General features: G+C 39.8%; 2 protein-coding genes across 4 annotated transcripts in view; one reads left to right on the forward strand and one right to left on the reverse strand.

The window, feature by feature from the left end:
• The window catches only part of APBB1IP (amyloid beta precursor protein binding family B member 1 interacting protein), a 121222-nt gene that overhangs the window by 51597 nt on the left and 42371 nt on the right, over positions 1–27254 (forward strand). Inside the window, exons 5-7 of the mRNA XM_069086336.1 lie at positions 4787–4864; positions 11355–11514; positions 14162–14283. Coding sequence (XP_068942437.1) covers positions 4787–4864; positions 11355–11514; positions 14162–14283 — 360 coding nt within the window. The remainder of the gene's footprint in view (positions 1–4786; positions 4865–11354; positions 11515–14161; positions 14284–27254) is intronic.
• The window catches only part of LOC138159957 (protein adenylyltransferase SelO-like), a 105955-nt gene continuing 100365 nt past the window's right edge, over positions 21665–27254 (reverse strand). The window contains exons 18-19 of one of the 3 annotated variants that reach the window (XR_011168025.1): positions 22152–22199; positions 21665–21979 (exon numbers count right to left, since the gene is read on the reverse strand). Coding sequence is in view for 2 of the 3 variants with exons in the window: in XM_069086338.1 (XP_068942439.1) it covers positions 21914–21979; positions 22152–22199 (114 nt within the window). In the remaining variant the exon portion in view is untranslated. The remainder of the gene's footprint in view (positions 21980–22151; positions 22200–27254) is intronic. The other 2 variants (XM_069086342.1, XM_069086338.1) reach the window with 2 other exon arrangements.

The following is a 27254-nucleotide window of genomic DNA, read 5'->3' on the forward strand; positions in this document are numbered from 1 at the left end:
GGAGATGCTGTCACTATCCTTGTTTTACAGATGAGGAAAGAGAAGTTGTGACTTGCCCAGGGTTGAATAGCTGGTAATATCTGTGGCTATATTTGAACTCAGCTCTTCCTGACTCCAAGTATAGTACTCTTTCCTATGCTACTCAGCTGCCCCTAGACATATCACCTAGCTACCCACATTAAATTGAACAAGACTTAGGTCGCTCCCTCATCCCTCAGAGGTCACAATATGACCATTCAGTGAAATCTTCTGCTTTGAGAACATGCCATCTCCTAGGAACTCCAAGACCACTGTGCTTATCTAAAAGCATTTAAGCATCACATGTTTGAAAGGGCAGGACTTGCTATGATTTAGAAAGACTCCAGCATATAAGCTAAAGAAGAGTACATAACTTAAGCATCTAGAATTTCTCTGAGTGTACACATGTTATACTAAATCACAAGATAAAATCGGCAAAGTCCCATCAAAACTTTGTCCATTTTCCAAAGCTTTGGATTGTCTGATCACATTCTCTCCTCCTGTCTTCTCCTATCTTATTCCTCCTCTTCCAAGTTTCAACTTTTCATCTTTTTTGTCTCTTGGTTCCTTTCCTTCTGCCTACAAACTTGCTAAGATTTCTCCAATGCTAAATCAAAAAACAAAACAAAAAAACCTTGTCTTCAACCCTACCACTGCACTAAGCTATTGTCACTTATGGATAAATGGCTAATTACTATTTTAAAATTTTATTACATAGCATATGTGCCTTCGCAATATAGTTATTGAAAAATACAGATAATACCCACTTTAAATTCTGTACACTTTGCACATTTTTTCAGTAAATACTTCCCATTCATTTCTAGTAATGGTAATATCAGTAGTAGTCCTACCCAATCACTGTGGTGAATTGAGTTATTGTTTCAGTAGTAATAGCTTAACTTCTAGAAAGAGTAATTTATACTTTTGATCTCTCTGTAACATAACTTTCACCAAAACTTGCTTATTCAAGTCCCCATTCTCTCAGCCTGCTGGTCAACCTCCAGAATTATATAGTATTATTAGGCAGACTTGCCCCAAGGACTGTTATCTCTTAAGATCACCATTTACCTCTCAAACGCCAAAGCAGTGGCTTTCTGAGCTTCCTTTTTGACCCTGTAACAAAGGTCAGTCTTTACTGCTGCTTTCATTATGCTGTGTTTTCCTGATTCTCCTCTTACCCTGACTGAAATGTACTTTGCCTGGATTTCTCTTCTCTTTCTACTACATTCTACCTTGTATTACTTATATATGTCATACTCACTATTAGATTCTAAGCTTTCTGAAGTGTCAGTTTTAAAATTATTATTAATACCTTGCACATAGTAAAGCTTTAATTACTTTTGTGAACTTGGTATTAAATTGTATAGCTAAAATGTCAGGTTTCCCAGTTTCTAAAGCACTCAAATCTGGAAGCCTTACAATGATAAGTTACTTTCATATGGTCCTCTTATTAGATTATCATTACTATATTTCCTCAAAAGTAAAGTCTATCAGGAACTTTAATACTGACTCTGAAAAAAATTGGAAAAATTCCAAAAGCAAAGAATGTGAATTACTAATGAAATACTGTAACATAGTCAAATATTATAAATAATATTTAAATTTATTAACCAAATACTGTAACATAGACAAATATTATAAATATAAAGTAAAATTTATTAGCCAAATACTGTAAATAGCCATAAAAATTCAAAACAAAAATGAAAACAATATTTTGTTTTTAAAAGTACATAGTTAAGGCTTATAATTTCACAGCTTATGTTTGTTTTAACATTTCTTTAAAACTAAATAAAATTTCTGGAATTTTACTGATGGGGGCTTTTTCATCCCCCTTTTTACTTTTACATAGAGCTTTCATAGGGTGAGGTATAATAAGTTCCTATGCTGAAAATGGTTTACATGTCTTAATAAATGAGACATGTAAATTTGTCCATGAACATATGTGGGTTATTTGGCTATTTTCAGTATTTATTTTAATGTAAGTATGAAAATGTTCATATTTATATGCAACAACTGTCTTGATAATGTTCATCATCTGTTTTTAGGACTTTGATTTATCTTGTATAACACACTGATGGATGTTTAGTGGAAATATGTTTTTAATCACTTCACAATTTTTCTTTTGATACTAAATATTTACTGCTTATTCGTGGTTTCTTTTATCTAGAGCACATGGATAAAGACAAATTTCATAAACAATCAGCTAACTGTTCACAGTAGGGAGACAAAGGTTTCAAGATGTTCTCTTTGCCTCGTATTTTCTGAGGCAATTATTTAGACACTGCCTACAGACAGGGTTAGATTTATGTACCTGGATAAGCAGTGCCAACAGAACCGACTAGGAAACAGAATCCTCTTTATAGAAGTCTTCTCAAGGACTATAGTGATAGACTCCTTTTATTTCAGTCTTCCCTATATTCTTTACTTAAAAAAAAAGAAAGAAAACTGCAGCAACGATAACCTCAGTTTTTAAGAGCCCAGTATCTACTCGCCAGACTCAACTATAAAAACTCTTTGTGTATTTTCAAAGAGAAAATAGCTTTTAGCCTTCAAAAGAAAGAATATGGTCTATGTGTGAGCCACTACTTATAATTAGGAAGAAATGGCTGTGGCCTTTATCACAGAAGTTATACCATATGTTCAGATGGGAGCATGGTAGTAATGGCAGAAAATAGAAGTTATCTCCATCTCACAGAGAGGCCATTTAGAAAGATAAGGACCTCTCCCTCCTTCTCACTGGGGTTAAGGAACAGGAGTATGGTTTGTGCATGGGGTCATTACTCTTGTGTCCCCTTGGACTCTTTCTGATGCCTCATAAGGGGCTACCTTATCAGTACCAGATGGTACTTACAAAAGGCTTACTCTACAGGACAAACGGAGGGCTAAAAGATTCTTTCAGAAGTCCCCAGACTACAATTTTTTTTATTTTGGTCCCCTATGAAGTATAGAGTTCTAGATATAACTAGGAGGTTATCTCAATAGAATGGAAAGAGCACCCATTCTGCAATTAAAGGACTTGAGTTCAAATCCCAGCTCTGAAACTTACCCTTATAACTTTGGATAAGTTATTAAGCCTTCCAGTGCTTCAGTTTACTGTTCTGTAGTATAAAAGGGTTGGACTAAATGTTCTCTGGAGTTCCTTCTAGATCTATGATCTTTCATTCAAATAGGACACTTTGCCTCTGGTAAGAAGTATTAGAAGAATACCTTATGCCAAAGGCCTATTTATGTGGGGAAAAAAATGGTATCATCAATATCTCTTTAGATGACCTGTGTATCAGTACTGCAGAGATCCATGATTTTGTTAGTGTGAGTCTTCTGTCCAACAATTTAGATCTCAACTCCTTCGTGACTTCATAGTCTTCATTGGTTGCTCACTGCTGTTGACTAAAGAGGTGCAAGTGTTGAAAGGACCACATGGGACAGTCTTTGCTATACCTTATAACATAAAAACTATCTTGTTTTGTGGGCATACAGTAAACATTAAGTGTTTGTTGAATGAATAAACAAGTGGATGAATAGATAAATGAATGAAAAAATAGAGATAAGAACCTGGGCAGACCATTATAATGTGATTCTTTTCAAGAGGGGACTTCAGCAAAATCTATTATAATTCTGTAATGTTAGGGGATGATTAAATACAGAAGGTAAATACAAGAATTACTTGTGCATCAGAGTCTTTGGGAATAAGTGGTTGATATTTCAGTACATTTTCAGGAATCCAAACAACCAGAAAGCTCCAATGACCAAAGCTATTTTTCTACAAGGATTTTAAATAAACAGTAACAATGACATTGAATCATTACAGATTCAGCTCGGTTTCTATGCTTTGTTTATCTGTTGTAATGAAGTGGAATCATTGTCCATAGGGATGACCTGGAGGCATTGAGAGATCCTAAAATGTCCTCCAGATCTTTGAAAATTAAATTTTGCATACTTTTAGGATTAAGTATGTTTATTATTGTGTTGTAGTTCTTGGAAAATGGGTGACTCTCTAGAGTGTGTAGCCATACTCAACTAACCAATGTATTGAATTAAATGCTCCATTTTCCAATAATTCTTGATTAACAGAATTGTTCTGTTTGTTCCCCTTTCAAAATTCTTTTTACTTTGTCCTTTTCCATAGAACAACTTTATATTCAGCCTAGGTTTTAAAGAATATCCTTCCACCTAATCTAAATCTGCAGGTCCTTAGAATTCTTTTTCTCAGGATAAAAACATAAATTAATCAAAAGAAGCATCGTTTTGACCAGGAAATATTTTCCTCTCTGCACCCTGCCCGCTCCCTTCAGTTTATTTCCCTGTTTTGTTGTTGTCTTCTCCATTTGCATTTTTTAAGGAGCTGAGAAGTTTATTAGATTTAATTCTGTGAGCATTTGTTAAAGTCCTCTTTACCTTTTCTAAGGGCACTGGTCCTGGGATAACCAGAGATTGGCTTCCGTATTTAGATTGGGTGGAGGGATATCCCTTGAAATCTAAATCTGAAGTTGTATTATAGAAAAGAAATTTTGGAAGGGGAACCAAACAGGGTAATTTTATTATTACCACATTAAATTTACTATATAGTTTTATGTGCAGTCCTCATTTTTGTTCTTCAGATACTGAAATGTTCATTTATTGACAATGATTAAGTTAGTAATAAAATTTTTTTATAAAAGGTGTCTCCGTTCTAAGGTCTTTTGTCAGTACATAGCAGCAATACTGATGACTACTGATATTCATCATTTTTATTTAAAGGCTTATATTGAACGTCTCACTGTTATTACAGGAAGAAGAAGAAGCTCAGGCTAAAGCTGATAAAATCAAGCTCGCCCTGGAAAAACTGAAGGAGGCCAAGGTCAAAAAGGTAACATAAATACAACGACCTTTGGTCAGAAGTTTAGCTGTAATCCTGTTTCATTATGTTTCACATTAAGAAGAGCAGTGTGAAATATCACTTTCGAAATGTTTCTTTTTAGCCATTGAATTTCCAGAGATAGATAAAAGTTATTTGCATTTTGCCATCACCGGAAGCTGAGGGAGGGAGTATATGCCTAGAAGTCATTTTGTTGAAGGGGGAAGCTTGAAATGAACCATTCTCCACTCTTTGTCATAGTTGAATTGAATGCCTACAGCATTTGTTTATACCACCCATTTCACATGAATCACTGCTTTGTTGGGAGTTAGGATGTGTCTGTGTTTTCTATCTCCAGTAAAGTGACAGGAACTAAGAGAATAGGGACTTGCACTTTGAGTCCAATTAGCCCTATACTTAATAGAACCTGGCATGTAGTAGCAGCAGTGATAGTAGTTATAGTAGTGGTGGTGGTGGTAGTAGTAGTAGTAGTAGTAGTAGTGGGTGGTGGTGGTGGTAGTAATAGTAGCAGATTAGGAATCTGGATACCATAGTGAATACAGTGGTGAACTTGGAATCATGAAGGCCTGAATTCAAATTCTACCTCAGAGACCTTACTTAGCTGTGTGACCCTAGGCAGCTCATTTAGCCTTTCTCCCCACAGTTTCCTCATATTTATAATGGGCATAATACCAGCACCTACCTCCCAGGGTTGTGGTAAGGATCAAATGACATACTCTGTGTTAATCACTTTTGCATACGTTCAAGCACAACATAAATGATGATAATAATTATAATAATATCTAAGGTTTATGTCTGGCCTTAAGGTCTTCAGGGCTTTAGAAGTACATTATTTCACTTAACCCTCACAGTAACCTTTTAGGTATTTATTACAATAAAGAAGAAGCCGCCTGTAGAGGATCCTTCTTGTCAGAAGAAATAGGTGGAGCACCTAGGTTTTACTCCCAGCTCCATCACTAACTAGGTGTATGACTTTAGGCAAATCACAAACATTTGGGGGCCTCATTTTTTATAAAGGGGTTGGATCTCTAGTGTGCTGAGACCCTCCTCTGATTGCTTTTGGTTAGGGCCCTCCTGGGAGGGGTCCAACAAGATCCCTGCACTGATCATTGCCATTTATGATAACATCAAAAGAAAGAAGGGGGGAAAAAACCCTGAAAAGTGAAAGATTTTAAAAATTTGAAAGAATTCACTTATTTTAAGCTACTGAATTATCTACCAATCAGTCAGTCAATAAGCTTAGGCTTATTATGGGGGATACAAGGACAAAAGAATGAAATAATTCCTACGCTCTGAGGGAGCACATGCAAAATGTCCTTCCAAAAGTCTTTGGCTGTTTTAAGCAATTGAAGTTTAAAAGCAGCACGAAGACTTTTGGGACATCCCTACATATAAGCAAATACAGAATATGTATGTATGTGTATATACATATACACATGCCTGTACATGCATGCATATTATATATGTATATACATACACACACACAGACTAAATCCAGGGTAATTTATGGGGAGGAGCTGGGCAGAGTTAGGGGAATGGCACTAATATTGGGATCCGGAAAGGCTTTGTGTATAAAGTGGTCCTCAAGCTGTACCTTGAAGGTCAGATTAAGAAGAGGAAATGAAAAAAAAAAAACAACCAAGAAAGAAAGAAAGCAGACACATACAGAGGCAGGATGTACATACCAGCAAGAAGCACCCTAACTCTCTACCTCAGCAGACACTTGGGTAACAGCTCAGAGAAGTACAGTAACTATTTCCTGCCTTGACAGAGAGAGAACTTTGCAGTTCAGCTTAGACAGATTTAGAACCTGCATCCTCTCGGCCTGAGCAGCTTTGGGGAAGCACTGGAGACATCCAGCTAAAGCCATCATTGAGAACTGGGAACAGCAGCTAACGTCCAGTCAGCTCTGCTGGGGAGGGGAGAAAGGCAGATCAAAAAACTAAGCTGGGTATTTATTCGTATTTCAGACTCTTCAGATGTGGTACTAAAGCCAGGAGCCTGTCTGTGGTGCCGACCAGTAAGAGAAGAGGGAAGTCGCACCTATAATCCAAAACATATTGTGTGTGTGTGTGTGTGTGTGTGTGTGTGTGTGTGTGTGTGTGTTTTAACAAAGGAAGCCTAGTCTGTCTGGAGAGCTTCGAATGCCCCCAAGCATTCCTGAAGGAGGTTGTCTCTGCTTGTTCTGGGTGCATCTCAGGGTCCAAGGCTGCTTTGGACTTTTCAGAACCAGACAGCTGGTTGAATTGTCTTTGATGATGATGATGACAAAGAGTTGTCAATTTCACTTTCAAAGAGGAGAAAATGTATCTGTAAATAGAGATATAGGTTTATAGACATTTGGATGGCCTTGGGATCTTTGGGTCATAGATTCAGAACTGGAAGGGACCTTAGCGGCTACCTAGTCGAACCTGTTTTTCTTTTAACAAATGAGGAAACTGAGGCTTAGGGAAATCAGGTGTTATCTTTGAGGTGGAAGAAGCAGTCAGTAGCAGAGGCCTTGACTCCAAATTTAGTGCCCTTTAAACTACACAATATTACCTTCTATATGATATAAATAAAGATAGTGAAGTTGTTGAAAAATCATTGCCACACATTAAGGTGAATGTTTTTCATTTTTGTGTTATACTAATCCCCCATATTTTCCTTTTGGTCTTGATCTGGCATGTCATTGGTTTAATAATAGCTCACACAACAAAAGTAGTAATTACAGGTAACATTTATATAGCACCTACTATGTGTGAGACATTATGCTAAGTGCTTTACAGTTATTATCATATATGACCCTGACAACCCTGGGAGGTAAGTGTGGTTATGATCCCCCTTTTACAGATGAGGAAACTGAGGCAAAGGTTTAGTGACTTCTCCAGCGTTCCACAGCTAGTAAATGTCACAGGCTGAATTTGAACTCACTTCTTCCTAAGTCTGGGCCCAGAGTTCTATCCACCATCTATTTGAGTTTAAGGAGCTCCCATTGAGGAAACTTTCTCTTACCAGTGCAGATTGGCACGTGTTCTGACATTTATAGTCCTAGAGATTTGCCTCGGGCACCAAGAGGTTCATATAATCATTCACAGATAACTTAGAGGGACATAATAATAACCTAGGGGTGAGACAGCTGCTGTGTGTCAAAAGTGGGATTGGAATACAGGTCTTCTGCCTCTGATACCAGCGCTCTGTTCGCTATACCAGGGGTGAGGCCCCCTGCAGTTGAGGACCTAGAGGGCCGCATGTGGCCTCGAGGCGAGGCCGAAGCTTCCCCACCCTTGCACTGTACCACACCTTCATTCTCTCCCAAGCATAGATAAGGAAAATGTAAATGTAAATGCAGATATTGTCACAGACCTATAGAGCTACCACATCTGTGATTTATAGCATAGGGGATAGAGTGCTGGACCTGGGGTCTGGAAGACCTGAGTTCAAATCCAACCTCAGACACTTAGTAGCTGCGTGACCCTGGACAAGTCACTTAATCCCTCTTTGCCTCAGTTTCCTCATCTGTAAAATGGGGATAATAATAACACCTACTTCCTAGGGTTGTGAGGATAAAATGAGATTTTCAAGTGCTTAAAGTGCTATGTAAACAGTGGTGGCTATTGTTATTATTAATAATATACAGCTTAAAAAAACTGATGACGACTAAAGGAGAATAGTGACTGCAAGCCCATCTGGAAGAAGGGAACAGCTGGGCAGAACCATTAGACTTTCCTGCCTTCCCTGTCTTCCTGTACCTTGCACTTCTCCCTCCCCACTACCATTTTCCCCCGTACCTGGAACTCTGGCCTCCCTCCTCTCTGTCTCCTGGCTCCCCCCTCTTTCCCCAGAAATCTTTTACAGGAAGCTTTTCCCAGCCCCCTTAATTCTAGTGTCTTCCCTTTGTTTGACTCTTAATTTATCCCATGGATGCCTTGTTTGTACATAGCTGTGTACGTGTTGTCTGACTGGGGGCTCCTTGAGGGCCTTTCTTTGTATTCCTAGTGCTTGGCACATCAGGAGACACTTAATAAATGTTTGTTGACTAACAAAATATTTATTGACTGATGTTGGCCTTCTGCTTATAAAATTTTCTAACTGAGCATTTTTTAAGTACGTGTGGATTAAGTCTAATTTTAGGTTTTATCACTTCTGCCAGGAAATCTCATCATACCTGGGCCTCGGTGTCCTTACCTATAAAACAAAGGGAAGGGGCGGCTAGGTGGCACAGTGAATAGAGTACTGGCCCTGGAGTCAGGAGGACCCAAGTTCAAATCCAACCTCAGACACTTAACACAAAAAACTAGCCATGGTGACCTTGGGCAAGTCACTTAACTCTGGTTGCCCTCCCCCCCCCCAAAAAAAAAAAAACCAAAACAAACAAAAACAAAGGGAATCAGACTAGATACCCTGAGCTTCCTTTCAGCCCTTGTCTAAGATCCTATGAATTCTCCATGGCTCACAGTACCTGGCATATAGGAAACAATAAATGCTTTATCTGTCTTTAATTAAGTCAGATTAATGTGGTTTTGGTTTTTCTCCATTAGGAACAGAACCAACCAAAAAAAGCCTTTATCTTTTCATGGAATTCTCAGCAGAAGTGGAGGGAAGGAAGGGAAGGGGAGAGCAAGGAAGTTATTAAGTATTTATAAGTGATGATTACATGCCAGATCCTGTGATAAGTGCTTTAGAAATCATAGCTCATTTGATCTTCATAACAACCTTGAGAGGTAGGTGCTAGGATGATCCCTATTTTAGTTGAGCAAACTGAGGCAGACAAATTAAGTGACTTGCCCAGAGCCACACAGCTACTAAGTGTCTGAGTGCAGATTTGAACTCAGGTCTTTATGACGCCAGAACCAGCCCAATGGCGCCACCAAGCTCCTTCTAGTGCATCCCTACAGTGCTTTACTGTATCATGTTATCAAAACAAGGTAAAACTTTCCTAACCCTCCCTCTCACAGATTTTATGCAAGGAATTTGGGCAGTCCAGCGACTGACCGTTACCACAGAGTAATAGATGTGTCTTCCACTTAAAGTGAGGCAGGCTGAAGGATGCCAAGTGAGCCAGTCTGTTTCACTGGGGCAAGCCCTGACTTCATTTACAAAAGCCATATGTTTTAAATTAATCAAAAGCAAATACAGCTACACCTGGATTTTTTTATGTGACCTTGGACAAGTCACTTGATGTCTGAGGGCCTCAGTTTCTCTAGCTGAAGAAAAGGTCATGACCTTCCTGTTTTAGGTCTGTGAGCCTATAAATTCTCCATTGCCCCCACTTCCAGAGGGAGGGGACTTTTGGGGTGGAAGAAAAGTAGCAGAATCGCAAAGCAGTATGCGCCCTGGTGCCACGGTCTAGAGCTCTGTGTCACTGAACAGGACTGCTCAAGTCATCCACCTACTCAGAGCTGTCCCCCTACACATAGGGGATGCACCATCTAATATGTTGGGTTTAAATTTATTTTTAAAAGAGGCACAGTGGATACGGTACTGGCCCTGGACTCGGTGGACCTGAGTTCAGATCTAGCCTTAGTAGTTCTGTGACCTTGGGCAAGTCACTTAACTCTGGTTACTTCTCAAAAAAAAAAAGGAATATCTCTTAGAAATTGGACTGTTGAATCATTCTTGTAATCCCTGCCCCTGGGCAGGCTGAGACTGGTGGACCTCTTGAGCTGGGGAGTTCTGAGACGCAGTGGGCTAAGCCAATCGAATGTCCATGCTGTGTCTAGCACCAGTATGGCCAGTCTTCTGAGTGGATAGAGTTAACAGACTGCCTAAAGTGGGACGCTTTGGCACAGGTAGGAAATGGAGCAAGTCAAAACTTCTTTGCCCATCAGCGTTGGGATCAGGTTCTTGAGAGGCCATTCATTGTACATCTAACATAAGCAGGATATTGTCTTCTCTCTCACCACGCCCCCCATCTCCCCAAAATGGTGCCTTTAAAGATGTTTGTCTGTGTATCCTCGTACACTTTATTATGTATGCTATGTATGCCCAGCACAGAGTCAGTGCTTAATAATTGCTTGTAGATTGATTGATTCATTAATGCCAAACATAATTTTCGAGATTCTGCTCTTATCAACTAAAGGGTATAGAGCTAGGGAAGGGTTCTTAGCCTGGGGTCTGTGAACTTGTTTCTTTCTAAAAACTTTTTTAACTATTTCAACATGATTGGTTTCCTTTGTACTCATGTACTTTCATTTTATGCATTTTAATATTGAGGAGTTTCCAAGGAACCCATAGACTTCAGCACACAAAGGTTAAAATAAATAATATGAACGCATAATATATATTTTATATATTATAATAAGTATATAAATAATGTATCATAATATCTAATATAATCATATAAATAAATAAAATAACAAAGGTTAAAAACCCCTGGTGTATGAGAAATTGTAACTGAACTTGACTCTTTTCCATTTCTCATCTCTAAACCATCTTCTTGAATGGACTAGCCCCCACCATTTACCGAAATTAACTGGCTCTCTAATGACTCTATATTCAGCTTGTTGTGAAGGTCCACATGAACGACAGCAGCACGAAGTCACTGATGGTGGATGAACGGCAGTTAGCACGAGACGTTCTGGACAACCTCTTTGAGAAAACCCACTTTGATTACAATCTGGATTGGTGTCTCTATGAAATATACCCAGAACTGCAAATCGGTGGGTTTCACAGCCATGAATGATTGATTTTGTATTGTTCTTGGTCCCGTATTAAATGAGGTGGCTTATATCAGGGCTGTCTTGAGTCCACATCTGTCTTTTTTTCCTCTTCTACCAGATTTAACACCTTCTTTGTTATGGAAAGACTAGCACGGCAGCAGGTGGCCAGACCATAAGGGACACAAGCATTTTTATTGTCACGGCTCCATCGTTCCCATTAGAGGGTGATGCTTCTCCTTGCATGCCCAGTGAGCCGAGCAGATTGCGGAGATATCCTGAGCATCTGTCACCTTATGTCTCTGTGCAGGGTTTGCAACCTTAAACTGGAGGGCATCGCTTTACCATAGACCTATATCCTCATCCTCCCTTGGATGACAATTGTATCAACTGGGCGGCTGAAAAATTCCCCCTTGACCAGCCTTGATGAGTTTGCCCACCTGCCATTGATAGAACTAGAAAAGATGAAGGAACAGGTGGAAGAGATTGATCAGGGTTTGGGAGACGTGAAAGATGTAAATGAGCATGTTGTTTACCTCTTCTCCTTCATCTTCCCCTGTTAAACCACCTTTTCTCCAAGCTTCCCTATCTATGGTGAAGTCGTTTGTATAGTTGATAGGGCACTGAATTTGGGAAGGTCTGGGTTCAAATTCCATAGAGACTCATTCTAGCTATGTGGCCTTGGCCAAGTCATGTAACATTTTGAATTTCAGAAAGGGTTATCATGAGAATCAAATTAAGAAAGAACCCACCATATAAAGATACTCAGACTTTCCCGGGTTCATAAGACCAATGTCATCCAGACTTTCTCCCTCTCCTTCACATCCATATTTCATCTGTGGCTAAGCCTTATACATTCTGCCTCTGTACCATCTCTCACATCAGTCCTCTTCTCTGCATTCACATGGCCTCCTGATTCATTCATTCCCTGCCCCCAGCTCACCATCCTTCCCCAGTCCACTCTGCTTAGCTGCCAGAGTATTTTTCTCAAGGCATAGGTCCTACCATGTCATTCCCGTGACTCAGAAACCTGTAGTGGATCCATATTTCCTTTCACACCAAATTCTGATCCTGGAGTTTTTGGCCATGCTCTAACTTCAGTCTACCCTTTGACTTTATGTCACATTATTCAACTTAATACACTCATCTCCTATTTTCATACCTTTGCACAGGCTGTTCCCTGTGGCCTGTGCTGTATTTACTTCTCACTCCTGTCTCTTATCTTCTGTCAAGATTCTACTCAAGTGTCAGCTCAGTCAAGCCTTCCCTGAACTTTTCTTTGTTCATGTCCTCCTCCCTCCATAAGCGACCTTGTATTCAGCTTTTCTGTGGATGCACTGGCGGGGATAAAACCCCCTAGTGGAACATGATCTCTTTGAAGGCAAGGATTGTGTAGCAGAAATCAGAGAATCACAAAATCTTAAGAGTTATTTCAATTTTGTCTATGTACCTTGCCTAGTGCCTTGCATGTGACACTTAATAATGATTGTTGATTTGAATTGAAATGAATTGCCACTACATGGGAAAGGTCTCTTTCAGCTTACATGTTCTATGGTTCGACAAGTATCTTCCTGGAACATTAGCAAAGTGAAAAACCATCTGTATGAAGTAATTTAGGTGAAGTTTGTTCTGGAGTAGTGGGACCAGGCTAAACAACCCCACCAAGTTTCATCCAACCCTTTGAGTCAGGGATAGAGTTTATGTTTAATTATGTTTGGGGACATGCATAACCCAATGAGGTGTTATACCTTGAGGATTCCTAATAGTGGTACCTAACAGGAGGTATGAGGATTGAGGAGATGTGAACTGCATTTTCTGCTCCCCTAATATCTCAGATTTTCAAATGAAATCCTTACCCTAATTCTCTTTCCCCTCTTGATGTTGGCCTCTCCCCAATGTCAGAGATGCTTAGGTGGGAAGTGCCACAGTCCAAAGTGCATGACCATTAAACATTCTCACAACTGTACAAATCACCAATTCCACCTATTATGGAGAATATTACAAATTTCAAAATGAAATGCAGACCAAAAAGTTTGCCCCTCACTGAAACTGGATTGCAACCTGAGATTTGGAAGAGAGCCCAGAAATGATCCAGTCCAACCCCTACTCTAATCAGGAGTCTTGCCCACAGCATCATTCACAAGTGCTCCTCTAGCTTTCAGGTGAATACCCCTGGGGACGGGAGACTCCCTTCATGAGGCAGCCCATGCCATTTCAGCATCATTCTAATTAGTAGGAAGTTTTTTTTCTCATGCTCAGCTAAAATCATCCTTCCCATAACTGCCACCCGTTAGTTCCAGCTCATCCTTCTCAGGCCAAGCAAGAAAAAAAAAATGTCTAATTATTCCTTCATGTCACGTTCCTGTAAGTAGCAGGAGCACTGGAATTGGGGTCAGAAAATTGGAGTTTCAATGCTGGCTCTTGGTAAGTTATTTAAACTGCCCTAACCTAGATTTCCTCATCAAGTGAAGGGGGTCTGATAGAATTACCTATGAGAGCTCTTTCAGTTTTAACGGTCCATGTACCTACGTCATATAAAAAATTACAAATAAAACATGAACCCTATACTAAGTTCTCAATAACTTGTCTCTGGATTAGTTGAGAGTCTCTAGGCATTGTGCCTAAAAAATGCATTTTTTTATTTTATCAGAGAGGATTTTTGAAGACCATGAAAATGTTGTTGAAATCTTATCAAACTGGACAAGGGATACCGAAAATAAACTATTATTTTTGGAGAAAGATGAAAAATATGCTGTATTTAAAAACCCTCAGGTAAGGAATATTGTTAAAGGATATAGAATATGTTTTTCAAAATGGCGTACGTGTTTAAATTTCATGACTATCTTTTTTAAGTGCTTAGAAGCAATGTTTTGAAAAGAATCCATAAACACAACTGTTGGCCATGTCTGCATTTTGACAATACTTCAGAAGACACAGAAAGTAGAAGTTCCTCTCTGCTTTAGCCATTTAACCTCTGAATATATCTGTTGTCTTTTCCTTCTCTCTTATTTTTATTTCTCTTGGACCCCATCAATCTCATCCTTAGGCATTTTTTAACCCACTAAGTTCTTCACGGTGATCTTTGAAAGATTGTGGTGAACAAGAAAGGTGCCATATGATTGGAGAAAGGCAAATGTTCCAGTTTTCAAAATAGGAAAGAAGGTGCAGTCTATAAACTGTAGATCAGTAAGCTTGACTTCCATTCATGGCAAAAATGCTAGATTCCTTAAAGGAATGGTTCGTGAGCGCTTTGAAAGGGAAGCAGCTTTCACAGGGAAACAAGAGTATCTTCACCAGTCCAGTCACGTTATACTAAATCATTTATTTTTTGGCAAAGGAATTAGATCAAGGGAATGCTATAGATATAGTAAGATTTGATTGAAAACATTTGATAAAGCCCCTTATCCTGTCCTTGGGGACAAAATAGAGAAATAAGCACTATTAGAATGACTTTAGACTTGGTCGAATGACTGAAAGTAATTATTAATTGGGTCAGTGTCAATGTGGAGTGAAGTCCCTCATAAAGTACTCTCCAAGGATGGGTCCTTGGTCCCATGCTGTCCTTGAATGAAGCCATAGAATGTATGCTTATCAGATCCATGGGAGACACAAAATTGGGAATCAGGATTCCAAAGGGTCTCATCAGCCTAGAACAAGGGTTCAAATTTAGAAAGACTAAATTATTATCTCACTGCAGTGGATGTTTTCTTAATGATCTGGGTACTCCCTCCAGTGAGATGCTACCCGTCCATGCCTACTTGTCCTGAGCTTGTCCTCATCCTCCTATAAACCCTCCATGTGGTGTCCATTCAGTATGCTGCAGGGGGCTCTTCCTTTAGATCTAATTATATGTGCATGCCAGTAAAAAATCCCTCTCCATGTAACCTACCTACCTTCCTCCCCCCCCCAGTCATACATCTCTAGTGACATCGTTAATTCTACTTCTCCACAGTTTTTTTATTAATAGTACATTGTGGCCTGTTCATGCCCACTATGACCCTTTGGGTCATCCTCAACTTTAGTTTTTCAGAAACTGAATATGTATTTATGTCGTTTTGAAAAATATGGAGTTTTGTTTTAAGGAGAATCTTGGAGTCTTTAGAATCACTGCATAATTTCCCAAAGACAATACAATGCACTCTTCTGTTCAATTCTGGATTAAGTTCAGTGTGCATTGGCATGTGCTTAGCCCAGTACCTGACACATAGCAGATGCTTAATAAATATTGATTGATTGGTGTCCAAGATATATGTACTAATTGATCTGCTTTATGTATTGACCTTATAAATGCACATCATAGTCTGGATATTAGACATTCTGCGTCCATTTGGAATCCTTGTGTGGATAGTTAGGCAAAATTTGATTAAGTGATTATAGATCTCATTTAGGAGAGGTTTTGTAATGTCCTGGATCTTGATGCCATCAGGAAAATTCATCCCTGATATAACATCAGGAAAAGATCCAGATGAAATTTAATTCAGATACCTGTAAAATTCTACATCTGGGTTTTTTAAATCAGCTTCACTAATACATAGGATGGGACTGTGTGTCTAGGCAAACAGTTGAGTTTTTGTGAACTACAAGCTTATTAGGCATCAGTGGCATATATAACATTGGCAGAAGCAAAAAGTTAGTGCTGCATCCTAGGCTTAATTATGAGAGATGCTATATGTAAAACAAGGGAGGTCATATTTCTGCTCCACTGCTGTGGTAAGAATACATCCAGAGAATTGTATTTCGTTCTGGGAACTACATTTTTTGGCTGGGGTACTTCATTTAGGACTGGAACACATCCAGGAGAGGTACCCAGAGTGGTAAACAGAAGAGAAAATATACCATATTAGGATCCAGTAAAGTAATAGGGGAAGTTGCTGTGAGAAAACAGACTCTTTTGGGGGAGAGGGAAGGGAAGTATGATAATAATATTCAAGTATCTGAACAGCTGCCATTGGGGAAAAGAATTAAAAAGACACCTCTGGGTAAAAGTTGGAGATAGGCTGATTCTGTTGAATTATAAGGAAAACCTTTCTAATGTTTAGAGGTAGTGAAGGCTAGAAGGGGCTGCCCCAGGAGGTAGGGGGTTACCTTTTTCTTGAAGGTTTCAGGCAGATGTTTCATGACCACTTATTGGGAAGGTAGCAAGAAGGGAGTCTTCAGCAACTAGAGGTTGAACTAGATGGACCATTCTACACTGGTGTTCATTAAGTAATTAAGAATAAAAACTCAAATGTAGAATTTTACATTTATTTTAATAAAATTTTATCTTAGAGCTTCTCCATATTCTCCTCTCTAGGGATGATATGGTGCTGATGGCAGCAAGGCCCAGAACATTATAGACCCTCTTAAATGAGATCCATGATCACTTAATCAACTTTTGCCTAAAACTTGCCCTATGAGTTCAGGAAACCCAAATGGATAAAGAATGCCTAATGTCCAGAGTACACTATGATAAACATTTAAAAGGTCAACTTATAAAGCCAGTGGATAGGTACATAGAATAGGAATATGGTTGTTTATATATTTAACATATTTATGTTTATATATTTGTATATTTAACACAAAGCCAGTGAATAGGTACATAGAATAGGAATATGGTTATTTATATATTTAACATATATTTATGTTTATATATTTATATATTATTTATATATTTAACATATATTTTAATTTTTATTTAATTACTATGTAATTAATAATTATTTTATTTAATAAATTGTTTCTTTAATGCTCTTTCCTTGATCATCGCATTGGAAATTTATGACTTCTGGGATAACTCGTAAGCCAGGCCTGGAAATTGTGTGGTTGTGATTTTTTTTTCCTGTGCTTGTGATTTAGTATTTCAAAAAGTCTGTACAGTAGATGTACCTGTCCTTAATATTTGAAGGTGATGCTACAGCTAAATTTTGTATAAATCTGTCTGAAAGGAATAATCTTATCCATGTTGTAGCCACAAAAATATTGGAATTATTTGAGAATTGCAGGTATTTTTTTCCCACATGGTCTTTTCTGTATCGAGTGGCATTTGGCCACATTATCATTTGTAACATCATAATTATCATTCTATATTTGTGACACATGTTAAATAAGAAAAGTTTACAAACTTCCAGCTGTGGCACTGGGAGTTGCATTATGAATACCTTTTTTGGTAGAGGTAAGTTCTCTGAAATGAAACCGGGTTTGTTTCTTTCTAGTCTTTACCTGTTCTTCAAAGTAAATATTACTCCCATAGCGCTTACCGTCTTCCAAAGGCCACAAGTTGCCTTGTCTGCCGACTTCTGGTGGCTTTTGTTTTTTCAGTTTCACTTTTTTCAAGTTAGGGGAAGTGATCTGTTGTTCTTCAGTGCCCATCCTCCCCATGGGTTTACACATCATTATTCTTACTGGTTTGTTGTACAAACTTCCTGCCTTCCGGATTACCTTAATAGGCCTTTTCACTCTGTGGCACTGCAGGAATGACTCAGAGAATGATAAAAGGTCATGAGTTAGTGACTAAGTCTGAAACAGACCACTTATAGGTAAGTGTATGTGCCAAAATGGTTTCCATGAGAGTGGGACTGTAGCTTCTGAATAGATAACTCACTTCATAACAGCTTTGTGCTGAGTCTACAAACAGGCAAACTCTCATCTGATTCTGAATTCATTCTGAAAAAAAAAAAATCAAAGAGCCTGGAGAATAATAATTATTTCCTGAGGGAGTTTGTGAAACATGTGAAACCTGGAAATGCTTTTGTTATATTTGGGCAAATGCAGACCTTTCTGTAAAGCATTGTGTACTTCATGAAGGGTATTAAATTGATGCCATTTATATAACGTGACAAGTCCCAGAAAAGAGTCTAACACAAGACTGTGATACCATTTCCCTTCCATGATTGGGATCCCATCTGTGACCTCAAAGACTTAATCTCCTTTACAACTGCTCCACATCCCCATTGCTGGCCCAGAAAGTATTTGAAGGGTTAGCTAGAAACCAGCTGTTCTTTAAGAAGACCCAGAAATGGTTAAGGGAAAGAACTTGGAGTTGTGAACGTTGTATCTAATGGAATTTCTATAAAAGGTTTCAGCATGTCATGTGCCTTTCTACTGTTAGTAATGGGTGTACCAGCCTTTCAGAGAAATAGATATAGGTGAGGGGGCATTTAGAGGCCATTTCTAGGGCAGGGCCTCTGGCCAGAAGCCTGGCCCTTTTTATGCGTTAGAAGATCTGCCAGTAGAGGTGCTCATTTTACCCCCTAGAAGATCTCTCCAATCTCTCCATCTTTTACATCTGTTGAGCTTTTCATTGCCATCACCCTAGGCACTCTTTAAAAAATCTTCATGTAACGGCCAGAGTGCAGGACCTGGGGTCAGGAAGACTTGGGTTTTGAATCATTTCTCAAACTCTTTTTAGTTGTGTGGCCATATTGCGACCTTGACCAAGACATGACTATAACTTCCTTTCAACATCTTTACTCATCTTTGTTTACGCAATCCCATTCCTCTATTTCTCTCCTCTATTTCCTTACTAGTTTTGTCCATTCCTTCTTCCCATCCTAGAGCAGTGATTATCAGACTCAAATATACATATTAAATTAGAAAACTACAAATTGACATTATCTTTTTTGTATTGTATTTTTATTTATCTTGTATAACATTTCTGAGTTACATTTTATTTCATGTAGGGCTTCTGGGGAGTTTTGTGGCCAGAGAATTTCACTCCTCTCTTCCGAGAAGTACAATAAAGAACATCTCCATATGCTCTAACAAGCACACACGGCTATTTGTGTGCCTTCACTCTCTTCTTTGTCCTTAAAGGGGCCTGGCAACTAGGAAAGGGAGCTTCCTACAGACAGCAGGCCCACAGTAGTGCTGATTTCAGATCTTGGTATCTGACTCCCACACAAATCCTCATTTCCATAGACCCCTTTGTACCAAGGAATGCTCAGAATTAAAGAGTTGGTTTTGGAGAAAGATAAAGCAGACTTCTGGGCACTTGTTCTCCTCTGTCCCCACCCTCCCTCGGTTGTCTAGCATGAAACAAAAAGGATAATCTGAGTAACACCAATTCCCCTTATGGTATGTTGGCATAGTCTACTGGAAAATCAGGGCTTTAATATTTATTCTGACTTTACTAGGGCACCTGGTTAGTGCCTCATCTTTCAGAGATGAAGAGTGAAGGAGACCTGATCAGCAGTTAACAAGTTACCAGGGACTTCAGAAACTTAAAAATGAACTTGGTCAAATGAGGAGGAAGAGGGATGAGACAGATCAGAAGTCCCAAGAGATCAGCTTACCAGAGGCATAGGAAATAGGAAGGAGTGGGTCATACATAGCAAGGGGAACCCAAAGGAGTTTAACTTTATCAGTCTCAGTGAGATTTGGGGGGGCTTAGAATATCACTTCAGAAGTGTGCTATTATTTAAATACACAAAAAGGTGATTGATAGTGTGATATTGCCTTTTAAGAAGAAAATAAACTCATGTGAGGACTCCAGGGTCCAGAAGGGGTTTCCCTCACTGTTTTCTTGTTTTCATGCAGATGGATTTGAAGTACCTGTCTTCCATTTTCCTGCTCCTTACAAAAACTTTCAATATTGTCTTTTTTTTCAATCGTCCTTTGTCCATAGACTTTCTGGAGATCAATATTATAGTAAGTAAATCATTTTAGACCTGCAAGTTTGAGAAAATGAAACCATTCCTCATGATTTTCTGACAATTTCCAATGTAGATTTTTTCCTTCAGTGATGAGAAGGTGGATTCCCTGCCCATCTCTGACACATGCCCATCTGACCCACTTCCAGTATTCCAGGGGAATTTTTATTTTTCCTCGACTTGTGATTTCTTTGATATAGGGAACTCCTCCCTCCACAAGGACCAACTGGTAACTGTCCTAGAGCTCAGTAACCCTGGAACCACAGAGTACTTGTAACACACCTTTTGCAAATCAAAGTGAGACTTGAGTCCAGCCTTAGACTCTGGAAGCCTCTCCATCCCCTTCGCTATGTTGCTTCTTCCTGGGTACTTAAAAGGGAAAATAATAACTTGATTCTCTTCACTCATCCCTCAGATGACCTCATCCCTAAGAATCTCCCTTAGTCTAAGGGACTCCCCCAGTGGCAAATGGAGAAACTCCGGGGGAGAAGTATAATTATAGATGATGACGCAAGTTTGACCTAAAGGATTGAAAAGCTCTCAGTCTCAGGCCTAAGAAAATATTTTCACCCAGCTTTGAAAAAGGCCTATTTGATGCCTCCTAGAAGGACCACAAGAGGGACCTTAGAGCCATCTAGACCAACTCCTCCCCTCATCTTACAAATGAGGAACAGGTGACCCAGAAAAGTTAAACAGCTTTCCCTATAATTCAAACCCAGATCCTTTGATTTCAAATACATGATCTCTTCACTGTACCAGCATATAGGAATATATCTAAATATGTATATTTAGATATATGTGTATATATGTATGTACATATATACATATCAATACATGTAACATATACATGTATTATAAAGATTTATGCATCTCTGTGTACATGTATATAGCTCACATATATGTATATCTCAGCACATATGCAAGAAGAAATATATTTCTCTCTTAAAATTTGTCTCTTAAGACTTGTAGCTTAGGAGCAGGATGAAGGTTCTAGTATGAAGGTTTTGTAAATGGGACGATATTGGTGGAGTTGGTGTCAGCGTTCAGTCTTTTATTTGGCCCCAGCATTTAACGTTTTTCCTGTGCCAGGCACTGAGTTAGGTGCCAAGAATACAAAGACAGAAAAGTCAAGGAGCTTAAAATCATTCTTCGGTAGGAAAACATCATGTACACAAATAAATAAATAAATAATATGTCTTACCTGTAAGTCACTAAAATTTCAGAGAGCTAGAGGCATTTCATATAAAGAGAAAAAAATATTCACTTAGGAGCCTCTTTTCTCATCAATACTGGAAATGGACAGCCGATTTTATGTGGTTCCTCCGTGTGACTCTTTTGGTCGGTAAACTGAAGTACCTCATACTACTTAAATAATTTTTTTGTTTAGATAGAGTCAGACCATCCAGACTTCGTAATTTTCAAGAAAATTACAAGTCACCATGGCAAGGAAGAATGGGATTCTTATTTCGGGGGGGGGGGGGGAGTGGCAGGGGAGGACACGAATGGAAATACAAATTATCTAAATTAACATTGTTGGCAGTCTGCTTTTAGCGTGTCTAATAGTTTATTGTGTTCAAACCCAGAAGAATTATCTCAGCTGTCAGGTAAATTCAAATCTCAACCCCCCACCCACATCCCTTTGGAAATAAATACCCAGGCTGCAAATGTTTATCTAAGAAAACCCACCAGCAAACCAGACAAATTTTAGCCAGCAAATTTCTTTTTCCCACCAACTGTCCTTGCAAGATATCCTCAGAAGAGTTTCCCTTTCTCTTTCAGCATAGATGTTGCCCCCATTGAGTGACTTTTGGGGTGATGGCTATCTTCCATCTTGATGTGCCCTGATAAGTGTTTAGAAATCATACTATAAGAGAGTCAAACTCACTATAATATAATAGAGATAAGCAATTTCACTTTTTCTTTTGTTTGAAAAAACAAGTTTAGGACCCAGACCTGGGGAGAATAATAAAATAAATAAATAATAATAATAAATGTTCATGCAATTACATTTACCTTCATAAAACACACTGAATAGTGATGGCAGTTAGCAGCAAACAGAACCTATAGGAAGTGAATAAAGACAAAATCACATGATTATTAGGGACCATCTAGTGCCCCTCACAATACTGCAGAGTAGGGACTTTGGGTATTATTGCCCCTATTTTATGGATCAGGAAGAGGCTGACAGCCTCAAGTGGCTTGCCCCTGTCCCCCATAGTCACACAATTAATAACTCCCTAAGGTAGGATTTAAACCCAGGTCTCCTGATGCCAGACCTGGCACTCTTGAGTTTTAAGTTCTGACCAAGGTAGCTTGCTTACTCTTCACTTTATATGGTATTCCATCTCCTACCTCTTTACCTTTGCCTTAGCTGTATCCCATCCTTTACCTCTGCCTCTTGGAACCCTTCCCTGTCTTCAAGGTTCAGTTCAGATTCCACTTCCTTTTCTGGTACCCCCAGGTATCTGTTTCATCCCTTTTCCCATCATTGCATTGTATTTTTACTTCTCTGTGTTTTTTTTTTCCTTAAATTTCTCTGTGTACTCAGTATGTCCCTGTGGAGTAAGTTCCTTGAGAGCAGACACTTGTCTCCCTTTTTATTTCTACCCCCATTGCCCAGCTTAGTGCCCAACTCACAGTAGGTGCTTAATCAATGTTTGTTCATTGATTGATTCTCTTAATAATCACTGAGAATGGCAGCTCTAATGCAGGAGTTATCCCCTGGCCATGATGGAAGACGATGGAGGTACATATTCTTAGAGTACCAGGATGGAATTGAAAGTAGTGACCATAGCACTAATTTGGGAAGTGGAGCCAGAGTCAGAAGGAGAGAAACTGGGGGGTGTCAACAGAGTGACTTAGGATTCTAGAATTAGAAACTTCAGCTGGGTCGGGTGGCTGACATTGGGGGTGGGAGGGGGAGTGAAATGTGACAAGAGGATGTTGTGGTATGCTAGGAGGAAGTGAAGTGAGAAAATGTCAGGCTGCAGATGAGGGCCGATGGGAGGCCTAGGCTAGAGGTGACAGGTTCAGAATGACTCTCTAGGCTGATGGCTTCAAGGGGAGGGTGGGAATGTCATATTCAGCTCCAGAGAAATTGTGCTGCTCCCTAGTTGAAAAAAATTAAAACAGTGGAATTCCCTTATAACATGGCTGGAAGTAAAGGGATTCACTTACACAGGTCAGATCATCTCCCTAGAAAGAGAACTAAATATATTTAAAATCCAGTGTAATATAAGGAATCTATCAGATAATTTGTTAGTTCTGTACTCCAAGATAGCAACCTAATTATAAGAAATTCAACTGTATTGAATTTTAAGAGGAAAACCCCAAAATACATGGTTATTATTAATGATTAGGACTGGGGACTATGAAAAAAGGGAGGCAAGAATTATAAGATCTAACATTTGTATAATACTCTAAGGTTTTCTAGAGGGCTTTACCTGTGTCATCTCAAATGAACCAAACAACAGCCCTGCCAGGTGGGTTCTAGTATTACCCCCAACTTTTACAAACAAGGAACTGAGACCCAGAGGATTATTTATAAGTCACTTACCTAAACTCACACGGGATCTAAAACAGCAGAGCTGGAATTTGAACCCAGGTTCAAATCCCAGGTGCTGAAATCCAGCACTTTAAAGAAAATGTCATCTCTTAATTCCAGTCTAGCCTGCAAAATGCCAACAATTTTGTGAAGGGTTTTTTATCATTTGTCTTGGTTGATTGTTATTAAATTTGTATTGAAGAAATTAAAAAATGTGGGGGAAGGATGGAGTATGCCTTGGGATATTTGTAAATGACTCCAGTTGGACCCATGCAGACCCCATCCAGATAATCACAGACACTCTCTTCTCCTCCAGGCCTTCTGTATTTTTATTTTGCACAGTCCTGTACTTTATATATATTATAGATGGTAGATTTCTGTAGGTGTATTTGGGGGCCTCCCTACCATGTATAACATTATTTCTATGGTCAAGGGACCATTGATTTAGGGCTAGAAAGTATCTAATCTGGTCTTCTTATTTTACAAATCAGGAAACTGAGTCCCAGAGAGTTGAAGGGTTTGATCAAGGTCACACTGGTAGAAAGGGACACTGTTGGAATCTAAACCTAGGTCCTCTGACTCCAAACAGTTGCTTGTTTCCCAGATGCAAGTGGAATTTTCCCACTGCCTGTTCCTTCCTTGCCCTTCAGCCCAGTTCCTGATTCCTTCTTAGCCCAGGAACGTTGAGAGCAGAGTCTACAGAGATGGGATTGGTAGTGGGGTGGAGAAAAGAGAAGGGGAACAGCAGAGTAATTTCCCATGGCTGCTCCCTTCTTCCCCTTCCTCTGCTGCTGTCCTCATACCTCCATCTCCTTCACTGATTTCTTCCCTCTTCCCTCCCTACCCTGTCCCCTGTCTAGCTTCTCCCTCCAGAGCTGGGCTTCTTAAGCTGAGGTCCACAGACCCTTGGGGGTTCATGGATAGGACCCAGAGGGTCTGTGCACTTGGATGGGAATTTTTTTTGCATTTTTATTTTCATTAATCTCTGACTGAATTTCAGCATTGCCTTAAATGATTTAAAAACATTATTGTGGACAGGCTTCCACAGGCTTTCCCGATGCCCACCAGAGGGCTCCGTGACGCAGGAAAGGTTGAGAAGCCCTTTCTCCAAAGAGATGAATGTCAGTGGTGATGCACACTGAGGACTTTGGTTTTTTGGGTACCCAGAGAGCATTCATTATCACCTAACCTGACCTTTTTAGTCTCAGTGGGATTGAAGTTCATTCATTCTCCTTCATTCACTTAAATAGTATAGATCAAGGTTCGCTTGACCCAGAGTCAGAAAGGACTGGATTTGAATTTGGCATCAGATATTTACTGTGTGACCCCTGACCCCTCTGAACCCCAGTTTCCTCACCTATAAAATAGGGATGCCACTAGGACCTCCATCGTGGGGTTGCTGGGCAGCTATGTGGTCCCAGACCCAAATTCAAATCCAGCCTCAGACACTTATTAGCTGTATGACCTTGGGCAAGTCATTTAACCCTGTTTGCCTCAGTTTCCTGAGCTGTAAAATAATCTGAAGAAAGAAATGGCAAACCACTCCATTATCTCAGCCAAGAAAACCCTAGATAGGGTTCCCCAAAGAGTCAGACATGACTGAAACAACCTAACAACAACAAACATGAGGTGGTTGTGATGCTGAAAGGGGATTACCTATTTAAGGTGCTTTGCAAACCTTGCAGTGCTCTAAAGAATTCCAGCTGTTAGTGTTTATCAAGCACCTGCTGAGAGCAGAGCTCTGTGCTAAGAACATGGGGAGAGAAAAAGTTAGATAAAAAAACAGTCACTGACTCCATGGGTCTTGTGGAACAAATGCTGATTGTCATACTACACCATATGAAATGATACATGCATTAGAGAATTGCAGCAAAAAAAAAAAAAAAGCTGTGTAATGTCCAAGGGAGAAGGTTTTCTCCAGCCAGGGAGATCAGGGCAGGCTCCAAGCAGGAGCATTAAAAAGGCAGCAAATGGAGGAGGAGAAGCAGAATGTTCTAAACGCAGAAATAGAAAAAAGCATGTTATCATTTCATCTTCATACCTAAAATTGTGGCTAACTGCAAAATCCTTAGAAAACCTCAAAAGGGCTGTGCCTCCACTTCAGAGACAGGAAAGAGAAGCTGTGAAATAGTTCTTTTGTATCGCTCTCCTGGAGAGAGAACCCTGTCTTGCAAGGAGCAGGTGGGACAGTGGGAAAGGGCCCCGAGGAAGTTCTCTGAACTAAAAACCACTTTGGAGTATCAGACTTGCTCCCTCCAGATCCTCCCTTCCTTCCCCATGTCATAGGAGCACAGGCCTGCCCCCACACCCTAGCACATGAGGGGAGGTAGTGAGGAACATGTTCTTGGCATCTCCTGCTGGAATTTTGAGTATCTTTTGCCGTACAAACACAGTTAACCATGGTGGTTTGGTTCTATAATGCAATACTATACATTGGGTATTTTGCAGATTAAAGAGACTTTTGTGGGCTGCTCTGGGAGTGTAAGCATTGTTTATATGGAGAAATGCCATCCAAGTTCCAAACAGCTTTCTTGAAAATTACTAGACTCTTCTTAAATTGGGATCTCCTGGGCTTGGCATCAGCTCCAGAGGCCAAGGGATGGACTCCACCTCTGCCTGGCTCTTGTAGAAAGTGGGAAGAGGCAGGGAAATCCTTTTAGCAAAGCAGCAGAAGAAAACAATGGGAGGGATTCCCCCACCTTTAAAATAAGGGATTGGGAAGCAAAAGGAGAACCCTGCAACGAATGGAAGACATGTTTAGAAGATCTTAGGAAAAAGATAGGACACATGTGGGTGAGGTGGGCCAGGGTAGTAGACTCTGGCATTCCTGAGAAAGAGCAACTTTGTTTTAAAAAAAAAAAACCCACCTCATTTGCCAGCCTGGTTGTCATTAAGAAAACTTCTCTTTACCCTCAGTTGTAGGCACAGGGTGGTCTGTTTTTCCTAAATAGATGCCAGATGCTCAAATGCAAGTCAGCTGTGCTATGGTGAGCTTCATGCCGCTGGTATGGTCATGATGCGGACTGTGAGGTGCAAGGAGTGGGGTTGCCTGGGAGCTGAGGAAAATTAAGGACCAAGCTAACCTCCATGGGCACCAGAGTGGTCAAGAATCAAGATCAGACGGATCATGGGAGCATTTGGTCTCCTGAGAAAGGGAAGAGTTGCTCAGCTGCTGTTTTCCTCTGGTGTGAGACAGCGCACCTCTTCACACAGAGGAAGTATACTGTCAGAATCACAGCATCCGAGGATGGGGAGGGATCTTGGCAGCCACCTAGTCCAACATGAACTCGAAAGACATCCCCACCATGACAGGCTTGACACGTGGGCCTCCAGCCTTAGTTGGAAGATCTCCATGGAGGAGGAACCCACCACTTCTCATAAGTTTTTCCTGATCTCAAACCTAAATTTGACCCCTCCAACCTTATCCAAAATGCTCCTTATTTGGCCCTGTAAGCAATCCCTCTTGCACATGATGCTTCTTCAGACACTTAAAGACAGACATCAGGTCCCCTCCTGAGTCTCCTTTTCTTCAGGCTAGAGGTGCCCAATTCTTTCAGCCAATCTTGTCTTGG

The sequence above is a fragment of the Petaurus breviceps genome, unplaced genomic scaffold, assembly GCF_028583685.1.
Source record: "Petaurus breviceps papuanus isolate PSGF00001 unplaced genomic scaffold, PetGlider_PUasm1.0 178, whole genome shotgun sequence".
Classification (NCBI taxonomy): Eukaryota; Metazoa; Chordata; class Mammalia; order Diprotodontia; family Petauridae; genus Petaurus; species Petaurus breviceps.